The following is a 26,143-nucleotide window of genomic DNA, read 5'->3' as shown; positions in this document are numbered from 1 at the left end:
GCCACGAAGCTGATCAGAGGGCTGGAGCACCTCTCCTACGAGGACAGGCTGAGAGAGTTGGGGTTGTTCAGCCTGGAGAAAAGAAGGCTCTGGGGAGATCTAATTGCGGCTTACCAGTACCTGAAGGGGCCTACAGGAAAGATGGAGAGGGACTGTTTATCAGGGAATGTAGTGACAGGACAAGGGGGAATGGGTTTAAGCTGAAGGAGGGTGGATTTAGATTAGATGTTAGAAAGAAATTCTTCACTGTGAGAGTGGTGAGGTACTGGAACAGGTTGCCCAGAGAGGTTGTGGATGCCCCATCCCTGGAAGTGTTCAAGGCCAGGCTGGATGGAGCTTTGGGGAATGTGGTCTAGTGGAAGGTGTCCCTGCCTGCAGCAGGGGGGTTGGAACTAGATGATCTTTAAAGTCCCTTCCAACCCAAACCATTCTATGATTCATCTCCACCTGAACATGGTCCTAAGCAACCTGCTCTAGGTGGTTCTGCTTGAGCAGGAGGTTTGGACATGATGGTCTCCAGAAGTCCCTTTGAACCTCAACCGTTCTGTGATTCAACAACAGTCTTCTAACCTCCAATAAGCAGCTCAAAAATAAGTACAAGAGACACATGGACTATGTTGACCAATTTCATCAGCCCGCCAGAGACATTGAGCTGAAAGTAGCTGTTGGGCTTTACATAAGTCAAAATTCACTTGGTGGGATTAATTCTTAACAAGCCTGGAGAAGTCTGAATCAATCGCCCTGCTGCTTTCTTAAGACATAATAAGCCAAGGAAGTTGTTCCACTACTCAGAAACAGTACTGTAATAGTGTCACTGGTATCATTAGGAACAAAGGGTACACAAAAGGGTAGAGAAGTTAACCAGCCAGCTTCCAGCACCATTTGTTTTGATTTTTTTATTTTGAAGCCAGAAGCATGTTCCACCACACTGTACTGTTTTGAGAAATATTTAAGACACGTTGAATTCTAGCTCCAAGCAGTGTCTTTGGTAGTCTGGTTTAGGAAGGAGAAGAGAAAAATAAAAGCAGACTCAAAAGACAAGGTGTTCAGAGTGTTCACAGAGACCACTTACAGATACAAAGAGCAACTGCTGAAGAGCTGGCAGCTATCTAAAAGAAATTAACTGTCTTCCAGCAGGAACACTAGGCCACAGCAAAGGAGACAATCTAAAAATTAAATTTTGATAGGCCATTTTTATTAATCCTTAACCATATATTTAAGTGAGGCTTTTCTTATTCTGTACTTCCACTTTACACTTGCATGAATGAATAAAAAGCTCAAGGGAAAATGAATTCTCCAGGACCCTCTTATCTGAAAGATTATCCAGGAAGATCAAGGCTGAGTTCCTAAAAGCAGAAGTTTCCATAGCATGAAAAATCATGTTAGAAATTTCACATGAACCTCTCAGTATTGCCTTAAACAATTACTGATTTGAAAAAGATATATTACATACAACAAACTTAACTTTAAAGTTCTACAGAAATATTCATTCTCTGAAATTACATGTTTTCTAAAAGATATGCACATATACAGGCAAATAATTTTTATGATACCAATCATGTGCATGACACTACACATCTCAAATGTAGAAAAAGATACTCTTCTTCACTTGCCTGCTGAACCAGATCAGTTCAATTTAGGAAAAAAAATTCACTGCTAAGCAAAAAGCAAGCATAGTTCAATGATATATTAGAAGTTTCACTTTCAGTCCAACTTCTCAGGTGACTTCCATAGAAGGGAGCTGCAGATGTAGTGTCCACTTCAGCAAACATCAGTTCAGTCTCACAACTGCAGTTCAGCTTTGATTTTGAAGGGGAAAGTGAGGAAGGGAAAGGTATTATTCTGCCATGAAGGAACAGGGAACAGTCACAGGCTGAATTTCAGTTTAACCAGAGAACAGGCACAGCATCAGCAAGCAACTGTGCAAGAAGGAAGCCAAGGCACTTCAATCCTATAAAAAAAACCAACTACTACTCAGAGGCTAAACAGATTAGTATCTATGGACTGTCTAGGTTGGGACGTTAGTCAGCAGCAACAGTAGGATTCATCCTGTTGAAAAGACAAGGATGCCAAATTTCACTTACCATGAGAGTCGGATCCCAACTTCTTAGAAGCCATTTAGAACCTGAAAAAGATTTTAAAACAGCTTTAATAACTTTATACATGTAGCATAGCATAAGCCTATGCAGTTCTAGAGAGTCCTGTCTCTAGATTATGAGACACGTTGCAGATGCTTGCTATTTATCCTGTTCCCAAGACAGATACGCTAACTTATTTTGTAGCCTTGAGAATTGACTGAGCAGACAAACAACTGAGCCCAGGGTCTCACAATCTAAATAGAAAAATAAAGAAAAAGAAAAATTTAAAAAAAACCCCCAACAGTCAAAAAGGAGCCACATTGATCAGGAAGGCAGAGTTCAAGATCACAGTGCTCAGAGGCCGCTCTGTCCCAGCCCCATGGAGCACACCCTGCCCTTCCTACTGGGCATACCACACTGATCCTCTTCTTCAGTTTAATCCCTGCTGCTCTAAAAAGGGATGCTATCATACTGGGCACGCAGTCAGCCTAAGTGGCACTTGTCTAGACACACTGGGTAATGCACAGATAACAATACAGGTATACAATAAGTGGTACCATCAGGAAGATATTTTGATACACACAAGAAAACAATGCTAACAATAGTCCTCATCCATTGCCCACAGAATTTTACTAATAACTTTTAAAATTTGGATGCAAATCCTACTTGGTCAGGATGTTAAACAGAGAAGTGCCTAGCCAGCTTTTAACACAGAGCAGGCCTGCCTTGAGAAAACAGTTAAGATAGAATTAGCCGTCTAATTAGTTGTCAGCTAAAACCCTGCTGCAGGATGTGTTCAATAGCATAAATGGTTCTTTTGCTAGAAGTACATTACAAGATCTCTCTCAAGACACTACAACAGATTTCTTTGAGTACTTGAATTTGTGAGCCCTCCTTTGACATTATGCATGACAAAGAATCAGAGTTGTCCTTTGTTTCTGAAGTCCTCCAGCTCATAGCATGAAATGCTCAACAGCCATTCTTCAAAACTATGAAGTTACCTGGTACAGCCTCCCTCAGCAGCAGGCAGCACTCAAAGCACAACTTACAGAAGATCTAACATTCATACTCACCATTTCTCAACTGAGTTCTTACTCTTAGCCTCACTGTTTCCATTACAGATTCCAACTGCAAATGTTACCTTAAAGGAAGGGTGTCATAAGGTGAGGATTACACAGACAGCTTAGCTATTCCTCCTGGCACCTGCTGACATGCCTGGGGTCAGGAAGAGCCAGTTTCAAGTACTTTTGGAAAGTACCTTTTCCTGTGCAAAGGTTCTTTTCAACATCATGTTAAAATCAATAGGTGAACCAACCCTAGTGGCTAAAGGGAATTCAATACACAGCTAAAACCAAAGCTGTACGAAGATTACCTGGGTCCAGTAAGACTTCATGAAACACAGCAAGCAGACACTAGACTATGAGGAAGTGAGTCATGCTGGGTAGCTCCAGGTACACCTCGTACATAAAAGCCATGTGTCATTCTGCTTGACTTTTGTCAGGTTCTTCTCAGTACATCTCACCATCTCTCTCAACATTGGTATTACATCCAAACCCACTCCACTAAGCCAGAGAACTGGTTCTGGCACTAGCTGGCAATTGCGTCTCAGAAGTGAATAAAACATTGTGGCTTCAAAGACAGAAGGAGGTGAAACAGTGCTGAGCCTGCCATCTCAGGAAGCCTGTCAAGGGCAAAGCCACAAGACCACCCGGTACAGTTGCATGCCAGCTACTACAGCTGAATGGACTTCAGTGGTCCCAGTACTGCAGAGGAGGAGACCAGACTGCAGACTACAGCACATGAAATAGGCTGTACCTTTCAGATCCGGATCACACTGTCAGACAAGCTATGTTGCTAGTTCCTCTGTATGAGAGTACCAATTAAGACATCAATTCAATTTGTTATTATTGAAAAAGCCAGGCCACATGTGAAATCATACTGCCTTCACATACCTCACCAGCCCTCTGTACATCACCAGAGACTCTGAGGCACCACCTGCAAGCATGTACTATGGCTGCACATCATCCACTACTATTACAGCAGAGCTGAACTAGGGACAAGGCCTCTAGACACTTCCTTTAGTTTCTCTGAGTTTGTCTTCAGTTTACTACCTCAGACTGAAAAGTAAGTGCTCCTTTTCTAAAGGATTTTAAAACTTCTGATAAGAAGAAATAACCTCCTCACTTTGGCAACTCAGCTGACGAGGTTTTTTCAATGCAGCATCCGTTATCTACAGGCAATACAGTTTATGTCACCTGCCTCAATTACCAGAAGCAGCTTACTCCAGGCTGTATGTCCATAAAGGACATTGAAAAGAAAATTTAAAGAGATCATTTTTAGAATGATCGTTTATATTGTGTCTCCAGCAGGCTGTTGCAAGGACATAGTAAGTTTACCATCTCACATACTGATCTTGGGTAACTGAACACTAAGTTACCATGACACTATCAATTTGTTCCAGGGACATCAGTAGCAATGTGTACAAATCCCGCAGAACCAAAGATGTGCACATCTAGTAGCGTGCACAGTTTTGCAGTGGTATATCAATCTGGAGCTGCATAAAGCCTTGGACGTGCCCTCAGTGTCAAAATATCCCACATAAGTAATAAGTATCTTACTTTTGTTGGCAATCCTGTAGTAAAATCCTAGTGTAGACCGGGCACTTGCATTAAATTCAAGGTGCAGTGGGAAAAATTATTCCTCTGCCATATGCAACACCTTATTGTAACTACAGAACTAGCTAAAGCACATCGATAGCAAGCTAATCATGAAATGGATCATTTCCAGAGACACAATCACATTTTAGATTCAGGTAGCATTTGAGCTTATACCACACTAGCTCTTCCTGATGCTCTGTAAGCGTGCACTAAGACACCATTACTGCAGAAGGCACTGTCAGCAAACAGAATTGTTAAGCACCGCACACAGTAACACTAGAACAGGCTGCCGGCCACATTTCACCACCTCCTTTCCAAAGAGGGTTTGATTAAAATAGTGTCTTGTGACTAATCAGATTTGATAGGCTATTCAGGGACCTCTGTTACAAGCATCTTGCTGTTGCTCCGTCCTGCTGGCTGGAAAAAAATATTTGCAGCCAGCTGGAAGGTTAATGATGTTGCTATTATGCTTCTGGGCATTATCTGAACTGTATTTGCTTAGTCAAAGCTGTTACACCGTGCACTAAAGGTTTGCTTACCATTGTGACTGCTCTTTTAGAAATTTAAAAGACTTGCTCCCAAAGCCTTACCAGTTAATGGACAACTGCAGCCCTATCACTGTTGCATTTGATCTCCAGACTCCAGAACAGGATGCTGAAGGGCATTGGTGGGAACAGCACACGGGGGCACAAATTTTGGTCTGATGCTTTACTGCACATTTTAAGTTGAAAAAGAACATACTCTACTGCATGTAAAATTTTTCAACACCTTTCCTGAGCTAGGGAAACAAGTAACTTGCATAGTACTACGAGGTTTTCTTACAGCCACCCACAAGCTCTCTTCTACAAATGTAGACCTCCTTAGCCCCATTCCCTCATGCTTGGCTCTGGCTAACCCTCTGAAGAGAAGATCAGGGCTAGAAGTGCATCGAAGTTATAAGCAACTTTAATGTCAGCAGCCACGGAAGCAACTGGATGTGAGCTCTTCCCTTCCTGTCTGTATGATCATTTTTCACTTAGTAACACTGGGGCAACAGGACAACATTCTTAAAACCAGCCAGAGTGGAACACAGTATAGCAAAGCCCAGGATGAGGGCAGAGGACCTCAGAGTGATGACGGAAGGGGATGGGGAGACAGGGAAGCAAGCACAACAACTAAAAACCCCACAAATATGCAGAAACAGAAGTGACAAGACAAAACTTATGACAGAAACAAGTGGCACAAAGACAGATAGATGACAAGCTGGAAAGGCTTGAAGGGACAACATACAGATGACCAAGACAGTCCACCTGGAATGTCACCACTTAAACCCGAATGGCTACTTGTCTGTGCTGCAAGACAACAAGAACGCAGAGAAGCATGACTTGGTGCAGTCAAGCAATACCAAAGGGACAGTCTCATCAACAGATGAGGAAAAAACAATTACTACCAAGAGTGATTCATAGGGAACTGCTGGGAAGTTGGGGTGTTTTTAAACTATTGTTTCCATGTCCCTTCTATTGGTATTTTCCCTGAAGTTTGTACCTACATTCCTTTTCTTCTGAAAGATCTCTGACTGGTCAAGTTGGAAGCATCCTACCACTAATGGTACCTCAAAGAGCTTTCCCAGTGAAAACTCAAGCCAATTTAACTATTTGTCAAGAAGAACTGGTCTCTTGTTGCTATATCCCTCATTTTAGCATGTCTAGATTCCAGACCACATTAATTCTCTGAAGTAACTCCCACCTACAATTCTGATGAGAAATGTACTTATTATGGGTCAGAGGAAACCAAAATGCCTCAAGTTATCAACCATAATCAAATCAGCACATCTATGATTTTCAGAGAAGAAACACCTGATCTTGCAACTTCCATTTCCCCTGCTAATACACACTGTGTAGTCTAAGTACAGAGAACTGAGGATGCATCCATTCACTCTGAAAACTACAGAGACAAAAAAAATTCAAAAAAAGATAATTTTTTCTCCCTATATCATGTTCATGAACTACTACTGATTTTACACTAAGAAACAGTGAAAAGCAGTTTGATTCAAGTGATTGATTTTTAATGTGTCACAGGTATTCCAGATTTAGACAGTGGTTTAAGTTTGCACTATAACTCCTTGCTTCAGTAAAAGTGAAAGCCTGTAACCAACATCAGGATTCCGTATATAGCCTCATAGAACAAAAATAGAAGTAGACAGTGCCTGTTGCCAAGATAAAACAAAAGTTAAGATTCTCCTATCCAAGCTTCCCACCTGTGTAAGTGTTCAGTCATTGCTATGAAATTGAGATCTCTTACACAGAATGACAGCAAAAAGCTGATCACAGAAGTTTACTACAGTACAAAAGAGACTATTTTCATTTACTGCAGTCTCCAAATAGATGACATCACCTCAAAATTTGCCACAAATGCTTCTGCTTTGTACCTCTAACAGTTCAACAAACAATGAGCACAGTCAGCTGCATGGTACTCCCCTTTCATAAAGCACGATCATGTTGAGCCACTGATAACAGCTCTTTGGATAAAGTTGCTGTACAACTACATTTGACCTGTTGCAACTATATGCCCTGCGGGGGGGGGAGGGGGGGGGAGAAGAAAAAGCTTCACTTTCACTAGTTTTAACAGAAAAAAAAAAAGCAGATCTACAGTAATTCCTTAAGTGCTACTGCAATCCAGGGGATAAGGTACGTTAAGGTTCTAGATCTATTTTAAGATCAACAAGAACAAACCAGTCCCTCCTTGAAGCAAATACAGGTATGGAGTGTCCATTCATTTTTCAACGGCCAGTGGTTAAAATAAATCTAATGACATGGCTTCATCTCACAAGATTTAAGTGCAAGTGGTCACCCTACATTTAATCAAATGCAGAGCAGTGATTAGACTGACAACAGGGGAGGAGGAAGGCAGGCATGAGATATTTCTGCTACATACACACCCCATGGATCAACAATCCAAGCAACTATGATAAGACATCTAAATTTTGAAGAACAGCCCACAACAAACTAATTCAGTTTGTTATTTCCAGTGCAATGATGGAGGAGCAGAGGGAGAGGAACCAATAAACCATCACTTTTAAAAACATTTCCAGAATGTGGGAAGGACAGGGAACAAAGAGCCCCTGAAGAGTAGGCCTGCGTGCAGATCGTATTATTCGGTTGCAAAACACCACTCTTTTGGCAATAACATTCATTACGGGGCTTTACAAGCAGATGTTGGATAGCATCTTCCTAGCAGTAACAAACATCAGGAAAAATTGATTCTTCAAATTGTGCTATTGCTTAACATGACATAGTGGGCAATTACACCTTCTGTTTCAGTACACATCAATCAATCAGAAGCTAAAGAGGAAGACAGCTCTTGCACAGGGTCTCAGAGAAGCACAGCATCTCTTGCTCTGTTATTCCATATGGAATCACCGCATTAATATTAGACACCTCTAGTTATGCAACTATTCTCACGCCATGTCCCACTTAGTTCATTAAAGACACTGCACTTGTTAAATGGACATACTAATTCAGCCAGTTAAAGATTTACGGCTCTCAACTGATAAGGGACAGGTCTTTAAAATCCTGACTGTGTATTTGGGACATAAGGTAATTTGCTGTACATTTCACTGAGAAATAAGGGAAAACCCTACAATGGCTGAGGAAATGCAGTACATTCATGCACCAGTTTTTCAATCACTGAATCACTTACCAGCCATATAGGTTTCCAAGGAAGTTGAATCTTATAAATCACATAAGGCTCTAGAACTACAATTTTCAAGGCAAGAGCATAAGAAAACTCCAAATTACTTACAGACAGCCTTGTGGTCAAGGCAGATGAGTGCAAGCTTTTCCTTTGGCCAGAGACTGACATGTGAAACAAGAGTACAGAAGACACACCTACTCTAAATTCACATTTAACTGTTGGAGCAAATGGGTGACCTTTTTAAAATTTACTCTTTCCAAAAAAGAGTCCTGTCACAAGAGAAAACCACCTGCAACTAACATCTAAGGCCAGCCTGACTTCCAAACTCAGCAAATAAAGGGACAGCCCAGGTTCTGTCAACTGCAAGAGCAGATAAAGATTTTAGAGTGTAGTTCCTACTAGTGATTGTTACCTAAGTTATTTAAAGATCATCTAAACAGAAAAGCAGAGGAAAAAATATATGGGTTTACATCTTTTTTTGCTTCTTGAGATCAGCTTCACTAATCTAGAAGCTACAACATCACTAAGAAAAGGGTGGTAACTAGAAGCACCATCTTCACCTCCTTGAGATACAGCAGAAGACAGATATTTGCATGATAATCCATAGCTGTGCAACTCCTACATTCTAGGAAAAAAGCAAAGATATCCAGCACTCATACCACCAAAGAGGGGTACAATAATCTCACAGTGCAGTAATGAAACAAGTCCCAAATTTGAGGAGCAACTGCTTTTAACGACTATTTTCCTGTATCTAAAGTTAGATAGCAAATACCTACCACTTCTGAGAGCTTAAAATAGTCAGATGGAAAGCATCTAGTAAATATTAACAAATTTAGCTACTTCAGCTTAATTAGCACAAAACTTCATATTACTACAAATGAGTAAAATCTTTAACAGCAATCTTAGCACTAGCCAGAGCCAGGTATATGCATTAACTTTTCTAGTTAATCCTAGCACTTTATAAGAAAGCTAATATTTCAATACAACCCTTCTCAAATGAGAGGCACTGCTAGTTAGAGAAACCTGCTAGCTTCAACAAAATAGCCCACTTATTCTGTTCTTTTGAGAAAGATGTATGAAAAAAACCATGGAATATCCTGCACATTTAAAATGTATGTCTGGAACCCAGAGTAGCATAAGCTAATTAAAATGCTGCTCTATTTGTTGCAGTGCTACTTCAATACGTAACAAGCTGACTCTGAAGTACTTGAATATTATTAATGCTTCAGACTTGTCCCAGTTATGAATGAGGAGAGCTAGACAAACATTCCCAAAATGCTGCCAACATAACAGAGTAAAGCAGCTTTTGCCATTAATCAGAACATCCCCTTTGTAATCCGAAAATAAAAGAATCTGTGCAGTTTCAAGCTCTTTCTTCTTATGCTCTTTGATCAAAAGAGGTGTACGGGTAGCTGATCTTACATATCTAGAAACAACTCTGTTGACCACACCAGCATCTACTCCCAATAGTGACACAAGAACTTTATTTTACTGCAGAAAGCAATTTGTATTCTTTTGATAAAAATTAATTGGAATTCAATGCATTTAAACACACTACAGCAATTAAATGACTCTACTTTAAAAAATCTATTCCAAAGAAAGCAATACAACTGTCACCTTTACGCTGGTAAAGCTCAGAAGAGAAATGGTACTATTTATTTGCAATGCTACAGGCTCAGGGAAGAGTAGCTGGAAAGCTGCCTGGTGGAAAAGGACCTGAGGGTGCTGGTCGACAGCTGGATGAACATGAGCCAGCAGGGTGCCCAGGTGGCCAAAAAGGCCAACAGCATCCTGGCTTGTGTCAGACATAGCGTGGCCAGCAGGACCAGGGAAGTGATCGTCCCCCTGTACCCTGCACTGGTGAGGCTGCACCTCAAGTTCTGTGTTCAGTTTTGGGCCCCTCACTACAAGAAGGACATTGAGGTGCTGGAGCATGTCCAGAGAAGGGTGACGAAGTGGTGAAGGGTCTGGAGCACAAGTCTGATGAGGAGCGGCTGAGGGAATGGGGGTTGTTTAGCCTGGAGAAGAGGAGGCTGAGGGGAGACTTTCTCACTCTCTGCAACTGCCTGAAAGGAGGTTGTAGCCAGGTGGGGGCTGTTCTCTTCCCAAGTAAGAAGCGATAGGACAAGAGGAAATGGCCTCAAGTTGTGCCAGGGAAGGTTTAGATTGGCTGTTAGGAAAAACTTCTTCACTGAAAGGGTTGTCAAGCACTGGAACAGGCTGCCCAGGGAAGTGATTGAGTCACCATCCCTGGAGATATTTAAAACATGCATACACGTGGTGCTTAGGGACATGGTTTAGTGGTGGACTTGGCAGTGCTAGGTTAATGGTTGGACTTGATGATCTTAAAGGTCTTTACAACCTAAATGATTCTATGATTCTATTAGTAGCTATGTTTTTGAGTAGAAATTTGGTGAAATACAAATGCTTACAGAATTACTGTAACAAAACAGACGAAAAACACCTAGTAAGAAATCAAGTTGGAAAGAAGTTTTAAAATGGAAAAATAAAATCTGCCAGCAGATCAAACTTCACTTGCCATTTAATATATATTTAACTCAGCCAAAACACGTCTACTGCACTGTACAAGAATAATGGGACCAGTGTTAGACTACTACAGATTCATCAATTTTTCCTCTTATACGAGAGTCACATGCTCTACCCACTCTCACCACACATTCAGTATTTTCCCAGTAAAACTACGTGTGGTACTGACAGAAAATTAACTATTCGACCTACAAACAACTCTGCCTGCCCTGCAGCAAGCAGGCTAAAACCTTGAACTTGGCACGGGAGCCACTTCTTCAAATCCCAATTGCACCCTCAGCCCAAGCAGTTTAAATACACCTAAGGCCACCACCAGTCTTCTCCCATTCCTTACAGGATGTCTCCCATAATGTCGTTAAAACTGCTGAACTTTTCCAGCCACCTGGCATCCTTGTTTTCCACTAACGTTCCTCATTTCTCTCAACTAAAAGAGCCACATTCTTAACCTGTCCATTAAGTCCAAGTTTAAGGCTGAACAAAAGAAAATGTAAGGATTCATACCTTGTCCGTGCTGCAAGGTGTTTTCAAGCAGTGTAATGAGAGAGTTGTTGTTGCCTCAAGTGGCAAGACTTTCCAGGGATGGGGCATCTACCACCTCTCTGGTGGCGAAACCAGGGTTTCGCCATCCTCACGGTAAAAAATGTCTTCCTTGTATGTAGTCTGAATTTACCCTCTTTTAGTTTCATCTCTCAGTGTTGCCTGTTTTCCAGGAAACATCCCTGTTCACCATATGTTACTCTTTCACCAAATACACACTTCGAGATACGTGAAAGCAGTAGTTCTAAAAACTGCCTACTACTGAAGCACCTAAGAGCTGATCACAGCATACCTGGAAAAGTGTGCTCACCAAAATGCTTTTCTGCGAAGTGACAACATAAGACTCACTCCATCTCAAGCCTTGGTGATTTTCAAAACATACCTCATAAGCTTGGCTTCCCCTTGACAGCACTAGTGTGAGAAATGTGAACTCCATCTTAGGTGCTACAGATGTGACATTCTTCACACACTTACTTGACACTTTTTTGGGTTTTATGCATCTTCTTTCAACTGTCAACACATCACCGGCACAGTTTCAGCTTTTGATGCTAGCTCATTTTGTCCTTAATTTGCATGTCACTCACTCCTCCTAAGCCAATAGATATCTGTCTTCATCCAACCCTTCCTATGAAGGCTGACACAAGAAAAAAAAAGGATATACAGAAATACAAGTCTGAAAAGATCCCAGATTTTTCTGCATTGAAGGACAAAACGTACATACAAGGAAAAAAAATACCCCAAAAACCTCATCACAGTTCAAGATGAACACTCACTTCAGCTATTTTCATACCTTCACTAAGCTGAGATCTCAGCAGGGACACACCCCTTCCCAGACAAACTTAACAGAAGGAACTGAAAGGAATCAAACTGAACTATAAAAAAGTGAACCAAGCTAATAAAACTATGGTCCCATTGCAATAATGCCTAAATAAGAACCAATTTTTTTTAATCTCCAGATACAGTGCCAGTTAAACCTGTTTTCATGTTTTTCCACCCTGTCCAAATAGGACTGAACAACTGATTAAAAAGATTACCTGGATGGGACATACTATCAGTAGTCAACACTGAATTAATTTTCACTACCAGAAGTCACATTTTAAATGAGCCAGATCCACTTGTTTAATTAAAACATGAAACTGGTGCATAGTGGAACATAAAGAGGAGGAAACAGTTTTAAAGGGAATACTTCCACCTTAATTATTTCCTGAAAAGGCTTGTTAACTTTAGAGAAAACCAGAGCTGGTAGCAAAGATTAAGTTCTCCTCTTTAAAAACACACAGGAACAGAAGTATCATTACCAGCTATCAGAAAAAATACTGATATATGAAAACAGCAGTAGACACCTGAATAGGCTCAACAAAATGGTGGTACCCACACCGAGTACGCTTCTGGAATTGAATTCATTGGGAACAGAGGAAGTTAAGTTGTCTTGAGCGAGCTTGTCTAGTGTAGAAAAGTAGAAATCTATCTTTATGCAGAGAAGTCAAACTGAGGTTGCCCTCAGCTATAGCAGATATATTAAAAAAACCAGAATATAATCACCACAAGAGCTGCTTGCTGTGTTGTATATTAGACAACTTCAGTGGCCTAAACCACCTGAAGGCAGCATAGTCCTGAACAGAAATATCCTTCCTTCCTTGATTTTGGAGTTCTCAAACAGCAAAGACCACTCCACTTAGGACTACATAAATGGAAGCACCATTCAGCCCATAATCCAACAATGGATTGAAAAGTTTGGGAATGGAAGCCACAAGCAACACAGAAAAAAACCTAAGAGAGAGTCAGTACATCTGTTAAAGAAGGTTCATTCTACATATGCAACTGCCACACTGAGGTTACTAGGAGTGAAAATACACAAACATGCAGACAGTCCCCACCCTCTGAGAAGGAAAGCAGAGCAACTACCCAGCCCCTGAGACACAACTTTTAAGGATGCTCCAATTGCTACACTCACCTTTACATACTGCTTCAGAAAGCCTTTCCGTATCATGTCATTCCACCCTTCGTGCTATGCAGCAGTCACCAGCTACATTCAGGAAGGATACTCAGTAGATCCCTAAGCATCATAAAATAACTTCAACACCCACGTACCTTAATTCCAATTGTTTCCTTTAAAATGAATTCAAGATTCAGATTTCCTCACTTAAAAAAAAAAACAAAACACAAAAACGTCTGCTTTCTCTTGGTGTACGACAACAATTCAATCTGCCGTCCCAGCACTGCAATCCTACACTTGTAGTTAATGTTTGAAGCAGATGAGCTTAAGGACTAGGGTAGACTGGAAGCCTGCACTTCACTACGAACACAAATGATCTTTCCATCATGAATGTACAGAACAAAATCCAGTAACTTGCAAGGTACTGCAACTGACACACACACAATTACAAGCCTCCCAATGATAGGAGTGTATGAATACTGACCTGGAGTTTCATTGTCAAGTGGAATAGAAAAGAAACCACAGCCACAGAAAGACACTGCTTTCAGATGAAATCTAGAAGGCTACAGCATATTCATATGGCCAGGAATTGAAAACCCTTGCACACACACTTTTAATTCATTATCTTTCCCCTGAGCAGAAAGCAGTTTTGCCAAAATTCCCTTATACCCTCAGCACCACCTAGTTCTTGCATGAGACTTCAAAATAATTTTCAAGGCACTTAACCAGCAGTAAAACTATTGCTCTTTTGCAGGCGTGAGGAACAAGGCACAAACCTGAAGCAGTTTGCCAACTGTCATCCAGCTCAGCCAGCAACAAAACTTGTATTTCCTTAATCCCAAATCCACAGCTATCCCAAGAATCTCACTGCATTCTCTCAAGTTTGGACCAATATCTTTTTCTCCCCCAATTTTCCTTATCAAATCATTCCTCTTCAACATTTCATCTCACTATAAAAGCCTTAAAGATGTTCTTCTGAACTGGTAATACAAAATTGGATTTAGTCCAAAGTACTAAATTACTACTTCAAATTCATTTAAGTCTGCTATTTTGTTATACACTGTATCTCCAGTCTTGCTCAGTGGTATAAACTTTTCTTCCTGCATATTAGAAATTTTTTTAGCAGCTACAGTAATGAATGCAACTCCTGAAACACAAAGTAATTAATAACTAAACAGAAACAGCTCATTTTGTGTGCAAAAGCAGACTTCAGAGATGCATTGGCTTCATTTCATAAGGACATTTTGACAGATCTGACTCAGCTTAAGCAATCTATCCTTACTGCTATTATATAGCTAGACTGCAGTAGGCTGCTGGATGAGATTGCTCCATGACCATCCAACAGTTATACCCACAGCTTTTTCTCTCCAAAAGTCTAACAGACTGGCAACAATATAGGACTGCTAACAGGACAGAGATCTATCTCAGTGGACCACCACTACTGTGACAAAGCATCAAGATTTTTTTTTTTTTAAGAAGGAAAGTGGAAGGACTATGGGTTGACGATTCCACAACTGAGATATCAGATTTTATCCTAGAACCTGAGAACCAGTCCCAGCCTGCCTCTTTTATAACCCGTATGTCTGATTCAATCCAGCTTACTTTAGCAAATAAATCCCGTGCTGCCTAACAACAGAACAGGAGCACCATATTTACATTCCTGCAGCAATTACAGGAGAACTATGCCTTGAACAAGTCCTGTAGTAAAATGGATACACAACTACTGTCTTTCCCTTCAAGTTGGGAGAGAAGACCTTTACATTGCTCAGCAGAATCAATTTATCCAGAGTATAGATCCCTGCACTATATACTGGTGTATTTCAAGCGTTCATCTCCATGAGAGAGGGGAGAGAAGGCAGAACTTCTTCATCAGTCCAATATCATAACAGATACAGAACACCCCAAGAGACATTGCATACTACTTGCATATGCAATATGGAAGCTCAGGTATGACAAGTATGGTATTATCATGTCACACAAACAGATGTGACAGCCATTCTGTCAACCAAATGCATATTTCTAGAGTCCATCTACAGCTCCAAAAGCTGCTTAGACCACCTAGCCATTCATGCCACATTCAACTTCTTCATCTTTGTCTACCTTTATTTATCTTGCATCTCACAATACACTTGTGGATTCTTTAAGCTGTATTTATAAAGGCTTTTCCAGTTGAAGATCTTCACGTAGAAGACAGTACAGAACATAACAGTATTGCATTTATGTGCACACTTGAATTCACTAGCTTTCCCTTTGCATACAAATCAAGAAAAATTCAACAGCGTTAGTTAAAACCAACAAGCTTTTTTACCATCTTTACTTGCATTTTCTTTGTAAAGAAATTCCATTACTAAGCACAGGCACACAGTGACCTCAGAATACATTATGAGGTTTTAACCAGCTACCAACAGATTTCCAGGTAAGTCAACAGAAATCATGTATTAAACTCCCTGCTACAAACAAGAAGGAAGCCTGTAACTGCAGATATTTTGAAAGCTGCCCGCTGCTAAGACATTAATAAGAATCTAGCAATTATTCTTCCACAGACAGTTCACTGGCTTAAAGGAATTGCATTTTGCATTTGTGCAAGCATGAAACTCCTTATCAGCTGTGTGAGTCCTGAAACGCATCTCCCCTTCCACCTCAAGTCAGACAGTTCTTCGGATTAAAACAGTAACACAAGAAGTTGGCTGATTAAAACTTGATAAAGAATCTTCTTACCCAAAGATTTCCTTTAAGTCATTCCTCAGAATAGTATCTGGAAGACAATACCTCAGATACATGCTTAGTTGCAAAAGTAATTGCCAGTACAGAGCCCCACCAGCCAATGACTGCTGATAGAATTACAGCTTGATTAGTAACAAACCTAGGTTTCTAAGGAGCTCACAAATCTCAGAGGCATGTGTAGTGGTTTAGCCCCAGCTGGCAGCTGACCACCATGTGGCCGCTTGCTCACTTCTCCCTGCTCCCCACCCCCTCAGTGATCAGCACGACCCACTTATTCACATAGCATCAGTAACATTATGATGTATAGAGGGGACCCTCCCTCTGAACATCCAGCCCAGAACTGGCAGTTGGGGTGCCAGGAGGTGCTGTGCTTCAATACCAACTGCTTCCAAAGCAGCTCAAACCCCTTCATATGCTGCCAAAATCTCTTCTTCAATTGGAATGTAGCAGGCCTCGGATCCTCTGTATCCCTGACTCCAAAAACCCAGGGGTCGACGCCAAGTCTCCCCTGGTGCTTTCTGCCAGAGACTCCAGGTAGGGCCATTCTCCCCGGCTGCGGTGCAGAGCACGGTTGTTACATCTGGTCCTGCCCGGACTGGCCCAAGAGCTACGGCATGAACTATTTCCTGGTTAATTGGTTCAAAAGCTTGTCATTGCTCAGGGCCCCATTTGAAATCATTCTTCTCCTGGGTCACCTAATATAAACCGCTTACAATCAGACTGTAATTTGGAATATGCATCCTCCAAAACCCCACAATGCTTAGGAAAGCTTCTGTTTCCTTTTTGCTAGTTGGTGGAGACATAGTTGCTATTTTGTTGATCACATCTATTGGGAGCTGGCAACATCCATCTTGCCATTTTATTCCTAAAAACTGCACCTCCTGTGCAGGTCCCTTGCCCTTACTGTGTTTCATGGCAAAAACGGCTTTCAGAAGGAATTGGACTGCTTTCTTCCCTTTCTCAGAAACAACATCTGCTGTGTTGCCCCATACGATGATATCGTCAATGTATTGCAGGTACTCTGGAGCTTCGCCCTGTTCCAGCGCACTCTGGTTCAGCCCATGGCAAATGGTGGGGCTGTATTTCCACCCCCGGGGCAGTCAGTTCCAGGTGTACTGGACGACCCTCCAAGTGAAAGCAAACTGTGGCCTGTGCTCTGCTGCCAAAGGGATTGAGAAAAACACATTAGCAATACCAATTGTGACGTACCACTTGGCTGCCTTTGACTCCAGTTTGTATTGAAGTTCTAGAACATCTGGCACGGCAGCACTCATGGGCGGTGTGACTGGCCACCATAGTTTGCTGTCAGTCTCCACTCTCCATTAGATTTTTGCACTGGCCATACGGGACTGTTATAGGGTGAGTGAGTTCTGCTGATCGCTCCTCGGCTATGCAGTTGACAAATCGGCTTATGGATGGCAATTGGGGAGTCTGGGTTGGTGTGATATTGCCCCGGTGCACTGTTGTGGCAGCGATCAGCACCTGTTGTTCTTTGACCTTCAGCAGCTCCCCAACAGAAGGGTCCCCTGAGAGACTGGGCAAGGTAGACAGCTGTTCATTTTCCTCTGACTCCAAGGCAGCTATGCCAAAAGCCCACTAGTACCCTTTTGGGTCCTTGAAATACCCTCTCCAGAGGCAGTCTATGCCCAGGATGCACGGAGCCTCTGGACCAGTCACAATAGGATGCTTGTGTCACTCATTCCCAGTTAGACTCACTTTGGCCTCCAGTACAGTTAGCTGTTGGGATCCCCCTGTCACTCCAGAATACAGATGGGTTCTGCCCCTTCATGGTTTGATGGCATTAGGGTACATTGTGCACCGGTGTCCACTAGAGCCTTATACTCCAGTGTGTCTAACAAGCCCAGGCCATGGGATTCACACAGTCCAGTAAACCTCGGTATCCCCTTCCTCCACCTGGCTGCAGGCAAGGCCCCTCTAATCTTGCTCATCGTATTTGTTACTCATTTCTTGTAAAAATGATTCAAAGTCCCTTCAAGAGGATCAGAAGTACAATCAGGCCTTCCACTTGGTCTGGGGAACTGCTCAGTGGAAACTGGATCGGCAATTTTCCTGTAAAAATGCCCTTTTGTGATTGTTTTTCTTTGCAACTCACATACTTGTGCCGCTAGAATTTGGGTAGGTTTTCCCTCCCACTTCACGTCCTCTCCATGGTCATGCAGGTAAAACCACAGGGTGCGTCATGGTGTTATCCACTATATCCTCTCTCTTAAGAAGAGGAACACTTACTCCTAATAGCCGAGATATTGGTCCATACAGGTGGGGAATAGCACATATCCTCTTCAAGTTGCTACACTTTCCAGAACACTGTCTCCACAGCCAAGACGAGGAGGGAAGAGAGAATTTCTTCGTATTGCTGGAGTTGGCCAGCCACTTTCTCCACCGTTGGCCCCTCTTCACCCCTTCAGTCCATTAGTGCCAATGGGTTGACGTACGATGATGGTGCACTCCATACAAACTCCTACCACGTGGGTCACGTGCATTAGACTTCATCAGAATCTATGGGTAACTGCGTGTTGTCTGAGTCACAATAATCAATCTCCTGCACAGCTAACTCCCTCGGGTTCTGGATACCTCTCTCCACGGTGGTCCACTTGCCTGGACGCCATACATCTTCCTTGACGGAATACCTTTCCCTCATGCCTGACAGAAGAGGCTGAGGGTTTGTGTCTTTTTTCCAAATGCCTTTTCAATGCCCCCCTTCCCTAGACAGGGATCCCAGCTGCTTGGCTTCCCCACCCTCTAATTCCAGGCTACTGGCCTTGTTATCCCAGCATCAGAGCACCCAGGTGACAATGTGCTCACCTGGATGGCGGCTGAAATCTTCTTGCATGTCTCACAGCTCACCCAGGGACAGGGTGCCAAAAAGGACTGTTCAGCCCCAGCTGGCAGCTCAGCACCACGCGGCTGTTCAGTCACTCTTTCCCCCCTGGTGGGTTGGGGAGAAGTGGAAGAAAAAGGTAAGAGAAAGGTAAAACTCGTGGGTTGGGATAACGACAGCTTACTAGGACAGCAAAGGGAAAGGAAAATAACAACAACACTACTAATAAAAGAATATACAAAGCAGGTGATACACAATGCAATTTGCTCATGGCCCAGAACCCGATCCCTAGCCCATCCCTGAGTAGTGACCCATCCTCCCCAGTCAGCTCCCTCCCTTATATACTGAGCGTGACATCATATGGTATGGAATATCCCTTTGGCTAGTTTGGGTCAGGTGTCCTGGCTGTGTCCTCTCCCAGCTTCTTGTGAAAGTTAACTATCTCAGCTGAAAACCAGGACAGCATGTAATATAGAAATCTGTCCACCAAAAATCTTTGTGGTTCATTACCCCCCTTGAGTGCAGAGTTATTTTATAGTACCATATTTTTCCATCCATTTTTGTTTCCAAAACTCCAACTAAAACCTGCTTGAGGGGATACATTCACTTACTCATTCCCCCTCTTTCCATTAAAGAACCTAAAGGTACTTTCTGAAAAGCACAATAAACCCCCTTCTTTTTATACTGTTCCAAACACAGCAGGCAAAATGAAACCCAACAATCTTTCAGCTTTTTTCTACCAAGAAGTCAAATAGACTGGCAACAAACTGCTTGTGGTGACCTAATACTTAATTAAAAGATTAAGAACACATTCTTTTCTCAGAGGGTATGCAGCATAACACTTTTCTATCCTTTCTCACCACACACAATTTTATTCCAGATGATTAATGGTGATTTTATTCATATAAAGTCCTTTTTCTACCCCATGTGACTCCTATATTTCTATTTGAAATTATTATACATTACTGTGCAAGAACACCACATGATGGTATTAGTCATTAGGGTGGAACCCAGTGTGGCTTTTCTATATCAAAATAGAAAACACATATGCTTTAACAATTACTTTGCAGAGTGTTTATAAACTAGTTATCTAGTTTTATTTTACAGTTTGGAATCAATGAGGGAAATCAAGTTGAACACATAAGCACATCTCTATGCCTAGATTAAGCACAGCGCTAACACTTGACGTAGCACAACTGATAATACACATATTCTTAGAAATCCAACCTCCCAAACTCAAAATAAATCTCACCAGTCACGGCTTCATCTACTGCTAGCCTAGAGATGTATATGTTTGTGCTTGCACCATTGGACATTAGGGAAGAGCTTACATACTTCACATAATCTAGTAGATAGTTATGATGAATGCTGATCTCCAGGAACACAGACCAGACTAACTTGGTGTTCGCAACTCTATTACTAATTTCCATGATACTACCTACCAATAAGTTAGTAGCTTTAGTACATTCATATTCAGACCATCTTCGGGCTGAAGAACTGTTTCTTGGATAGGACTCATGTCCTGCTTTCCCCTCTTAAAATGTTACTCTGGTGTAAGAGTTTCTGACACAAAATGCAGCCCAGAAAATACAAGGTCAGAGTTTCCATTTGAGCTCAGTCAGTTAGAAACTGTAATAATACTAATGCAACATGGTACTTTGAACCAATCTACTTTCCCTTCTAGAAAAGATTTAAACCTAAGTCAGAGCAATGATATTCTATTCCCCCTTTGATATACTTCTGTGTTTCAAGTACACTGGAAGCTTAAAGGATTCTGACAAGACCTTGTAGCCTTTCAAAGAGAAAAATAAACAAACCCAACATAACCAAGTCTAGACAAGCTGTTCTTTCAAAATTTCCCAACCACAGGAAAGATAGTATTTCTTAATATTTAAGAAAATGCCTTCCTCATGCAAGCAAGGATTTGGAATAAATCTGATAATTTAAGAGAGGGAAAAACCCCAGTGCTCAACTTCTCTTAGCAGAGCTCAATACAAGACTACATTGACTGCAAAAGGTTATTAGGGACAGAGAACATGAGCTTATTCAAACCAAGTCAGAGGGTCAAAGCATTAAGCAATGCACTTGCATACCACATAGGATTAGCTACCTAAGTAGTTAACACAGAAAAACTGTGAGCTCAGCCTTGTATTGATCAACTGCATTCCCAATGATCCATTGTAGAGTGGTACACACTGTCAGATCAATAGCATTGCCTTCCCAGTTATCACAGCAAGCAGGCACAATACAGGGAAGAGAAACCAACCATTGGTACACCCTAGAAGGCCTACTTTTTTTCAAACAAGAAAACTATCTATAATGTGTAAACAACCCTTCTTTGCCTTTTCTTCAAACAATAGTTTTCTAAAACATCTTCCAGAGCTTTTCAATTACAGCTCCACTAGACCTTCTTTACACTGACATTGGTCTGAATTGCACCGATCAATTTTAAATAGATAGTAATGCCTTTAGGTAGATATCCTTGTAAAATGACAACTGAAGCTCTGGAATTTATGACTGAAAAGACTGGGAGTGATTATGTTAGAAACAAAATGCCAGAGAAGGCTGTATAGAAGTTCTGTCTAATAAGAAAAACTAAATTTCTCACAGATCAATTTATCAAAATATTCAACCCAGTAGAACTGTAAAATACTGGAACAGGCTGATGTCAAAAACTCAAGATATAGAGACTAGACATTAACAACAACGTTGAATTTCCTGAATTATCAATCCCTAAAGTTTGTGGAAGCAACAGGAAACCATAAGCTTATACAATTAAAGAGGAGGAGGAGGGTGAGTAAGGTGATGCCTTCTGTGGCATTATAGCACTTTTGCCACCAGCACCAGACAAAATAGCTCTGGCCACCAGTGCAACAGAGTTAGATGAGGTAGCCTGCTGGATTGGTCCAGAAACCTGACTCCTATTCCGTTAGAGGTTTTTGTCTCTAGGACAACAAGCACTGGGCACTGCAAAACACCACGTGAACAACAGACATGGAGTTAGTCCACATGTTTTTGATGATTTTTCGTCATTAAGATTTTTCTATCCATTAACGTAAACTATACAGTAAGTCTCCCAGCTCATCAGTATATTCTCTATAATGATCAGTATACTCTTAAAATATTGTGAATATTGAAGTTCAATTCATTAAAGAGAAACAAACATTTATTCATTCACTTATCTTATACCTGAGATTTCCTTGGTTTTCCCTTTGAAGTTTCAGGTACCTTTGTTTCAGCTTACACTTGACTTATGCAGAGTGTCTGATCTTATTAGAAGCAACTTCTTCCCTGACTCCTTTGATCCACAGTGCACTCACAAGGGGAAAAAAAAAAAAAAGAACTATCGAACTTGCAGGCCAGATACAGCCGGTGAAACAAGAAAAGCACAATTGCTTTCAGTTTTGTTTCTGAGACTAAAACCACAAGCTCACAAAAAATAGGTTTGAAGACTACATGTTTTCTCTCTCTCATCCTTAGAATTAAGGTTTTGCCTAAAAGGTTTAAGTCACCCAATTGCAATGGTGATCTAAATCATCACTGCCACTTTTGAAGTACAGCTCTGCACGTACAGAAAACTGAAGTAATTAAGTAGCAGTACTACCATGATACTGCAACCTAACACTACCCTGCACATGGCCTTAATAGATGGGTCCCAATCTGCTATGCTGCTACCATGTGTACCATCTCAGCCCCATTGCCTTCCCTGTGGCTAGTACAGTGCTCCACACTTCTGTATGCAGAAAAGGAGAGGAGGAGGCCAAAACAGGTTTCTCCCTCTCCCCTGAAAAATGCCGTTGCAGAGCAGAGTTGCCAGGTATGCAGGGTCAGCCCTAGGAAGCCAGCAGGTGTAGGAATGCCTGCACAGGAACAGAAAGTCCCATGGTCCAAGAATGATAAGGGAAGGGAGGTGAGGAAGAGGTCTGGCTAATTACAGTACCGCCTCTTCCTCTTTTTCCTTAAGAAAAAGATCCCTAGGTCACAGCTGGAGTAAGATTCCCCACAACAAGCTTCCACAAAAGCCTCTTAACCCCATAACAGGCTGTGAGATGCAGTATGCCTTCTATCAGTAGCACAGTAGTTACACCACCGGTCACAACCCAATTGTTCCTTAATTTGGCAATACTCATTTGTCATCCACCTCAAAGTTCTTAAATTCAACATGAATACATTTTTACTGAGTCCACGATGACAGCTGTATTAGCTGTACTGCTAAGTGCCAGAGTTCACCTGCTTATCTTATGACAGTATAAACGTCATAAGATATTTTTTTTTGCTTGTTTGGAATTTTTAAATGATGTAGGGAATAAAACCACTTCTTAAGTTGATTACTCATTTTCACCCATTGTAATTTCTTTTACTAATTAAAAAAAGCAAAGCAATCCTAACTTTCCTTTTAAAAGGATAGATTTTTAGCTATCAAAACTCAGGAAGGCAGTTCTCGAATTATACTAAATAGCTTCAATACAGTCTTAATGTCTTACTTCTAGTGAGCTAAACAGAACACAAGGCATTGTCAGGAAGTTAGAAACTACAAAACTGAAGTATTACACTAGTGTATACATCCATGGTATGCCTGCATCTCAAATGCAGGGAAAGATATGATCCTCTTCCCCATTCAAAAGCAGAAATCCAACTGGAAAAGATGCAAAAATAGATAATAAGCACAAACAGAGATGCTGAGGGCTACAACCCATGAAGTAAAGAGTGAATACAATGGAAATCTAAAGTCATAAGTGGCATAGGGAAGATGAGTACTATGGTTTTCACAACACAAGAGACAGAAATTAACAAATTACCCAAAGGCAGGCTTGACAAAAAACACACAGGCACCCCCCCCCAAACAAAAGCATACGTTTCAGTTCTTCACAGAAGGTTCAGCTACCATGGGGAAGAACTTCCTTCTAAATATCATGGACGATAACCATTTAGTCAGATTTCAACAGCCATCAGCTCTTAGAAGGCAAACTCATCAAGGGTTATTAAGCAGAAGGTATTCCCTTGACTCTGGCAGTTCCTGAAACTGCCAGAAAGCAGGAGAATGTAAGGAAAGGAGTGTCACCCTACTCGCCTGCTCCCCGGGTCCAGCCCAAGACAGAGGGCCAGAAATCCATGCCTCTGAGCTGACTATGCAGGTTCTCACCTCCGTTAAACGGTACCTACAAAAGCAGTAGCGACACGCCGTGAGGGCGAAGCAAGGCCACACGCTGAGGCAGCGCCCACAGGCTCCCTTCCCTCCACGGCCGAGGGTGTGGGGGGGGCCAACCTGCGAGCCCTCCCCCCCGGGGGGGGCAGTGGCCCCGCAACCTTCACATCTGCTGAATCACGACGGGCGCGCGGAGGGTCCCACGCCCCGGATGAGGAAAAGAGGCGGCAAAGTTTGGGCCCAGGGGCGGGGCGGAGGGCCCGACCGGGTGTGCCCCCCTGCCCAGGCCCCGCTCCAAGAGGGACCAGCACCGCCACCCCCGCCCCTGACCGCTCCCGGCCCGCTCGTTACCTGCGCGGCGCCTGGCGGCCCCCAGCTGGTGGCTCCGGCTGTCCCCGCGGTCGCTGCCCACCGCCCGCCCCTACGAAACCCGCGCCGCGTTGCCACCTCCAGCCTCACGGCCGGGCGACGCCATCTTGTCTACCTGCCCTCCGCCTCGCCTCCCCGGCGACGCGCTGGCGTCACGCCGCGAGGTCACCTGCCCCCGCCGGCCCAATCGGGAGGCGCTTGCGGTGACGTCACCCTAACGGAAGAGGGGCGAGGAGAAGGCAAGGGGAGCCCCGCCTCTTTCCGCGAGGGGCGGGGCGGAGGTGGTGGGTGGTGTCTGCCGGCCTGTCCCTATCTCTTGTCCCTGTTGCTGTTCCAGCCGCGGGTCGGTCCCGGGTGCGGCCCTGCCCCGGAGACGCCTCCAGCACCTCCTGCCCCTGTTCCACCGGCACAGCCACAGGTGCCCCAGGGGGCTGGATGAGCGTGGTGAGCCGGGCCCAGAGGGGGCACTTCGCCCCACACGCCTCAGCCCCTTCCCTCAGCGGCAGTGGCCGCCTCGATGCCTGTCCTCGTCCCCTCACGGGGGGCTGCCCCGCGCAGCTGAGGGGGCACTCCCGCCGGGACGCACCAGAGCACGGCGCTTATCCCCAAAAGCAGCTTTGGCAGACGATTTTCAGCCTTTTGAGAGGCCTTTGGTCCAAAATGGAGGGTTTTTGTCCAAAATGCAGGTGGCAGCTGTGCGTGTGTGAGAATGTGGAGCTTAAATCACGGCTGAAAACAGCCAAACTAGAATTATCCCTTTTTATCCTCAGGAGCAGCTGGAAAGCTTGTGAGGTTCTTCTAATTGGTTTGGGGTTTTTTTTTTTTTCAGTTTGGCTTTTCACAGCATGCTTCTCTTTGTGTGCATTAGATGAAAACACACCCAAAAAAAGGCATAAAAAAACCCAAAAAATGCCTTATCAGGAAAATAGTATGTTTACTGATTTCACATGATGTGAGGCACCAGAGGCTTTTAAGCGGTCAGGAGCTGGCTTTTTTTGCAGTCCACCTGCATGTTACCCGTTTCTCTCTTTTCTCCTTGTCCTTTTTCTTTTCTCTGCAAATATCACTTACAAAACGGTGATCACTGGGTTTGAGTTACTCTATTTTTTGCTTTCATATGCCCAGGGAGAAAGTGCACATGAGCTATGTGGACATAAGGAAAAGCAGACATCCACCCACGTTGCTTTTAAAGCTGCATAATGAAATACAAATATTCCATATACCCTTTAATTGCCCTGCAATAAGGGAGTTTCCTCGTGGAACAGAGCACCCCCACGTTTGACCAAGCACCTCACCGTAAAACACATAACATACACCGGACCCTCGTAGTCACCCGAAGCCGGGTGCCAAAGCCAAGCTGTCTGCTAGTCAAACGGGTCTCCCTCCAGGCATCGCCCGGCAAGCTTCGGTTGTTTAAAGACCAATGCAGAAGGAACCGCGCCAGCCTGCGCCCCTCCGGTGCTGAAACTGACGGGCCCGGGGCCGCCGCCAGCCCGCCCCGCCGACCGGCCGCCGCCGCCAGGGGGCGCCGCCCCGCCCTCCCGCTGCCTTGGCAACCGCCCTGCCTCCTACGGTTGCTAGGAAACAAGGCTGTCGGGCGGTGCGGGGGAGCCGCCGCAAAGGTGCGACGCGACTGTC

General features: G+C 43.1%; 1 protein-coding gene across 6 annotated transcripts in view; it reads right to left on the bottom strand.

The window, feature by feature from the left end:
* Positions 1–24,653, bottom strand: part of UBAP1 (ubiquitin associated protein 1) — a 40,114-nt gene extending 15,461 nt beyond the window's left edge. The window contains exons 1-3 of one of the 6 annotated variants that reach the window (XM_054811195.1): positions 24,488–24,653; positions 18,975–19,098; positions 2,085–2,125 (exon numbers count right to left, since the gene is read on the bottom strand). In XM_054811195.1, coding sequence (XP_054667170.1) covers positions 2,085–2,118 — 34 coding nt within the window. In that variant the 5' untranslated portion in view covers positions 2,119–2,125; positions 18,975–19,098; positions 24,488–24,653. Of the gene's footprint in view, positions 1–2,084; positions 2,126–18,974; positions 19,099–22,179; positions 22,355–23,541; positions 23,615–24,133; positions 24,310–24,487 lie in introns of those variants that run through there. The other 5 variants (XM_054811194.1, XM_054811193.1, XM_054811191.1 and 2 more) reach the window with 5 other exon arrangements.
* Between the last annotated feature and the right edge of the window lie 1,490 nt (positions 24,654–26,143).

This window comes from Grus americana, chromosome Z (genome assembly GCF_028858705.1).
Source record: "Grus americana isolate bGruAme1 chromosome Z, bGruAme1.mat, whole genome shotgun sequence".
Taxonomy (NCBI): Eukaryota; Metazoa; Chordata; class Aves; order Gruiformes; family Gruidae; genus Grus; species Grus americana.
This window is presented reverse-complemented; position numbering and strand designations above follow the sequence as displayed.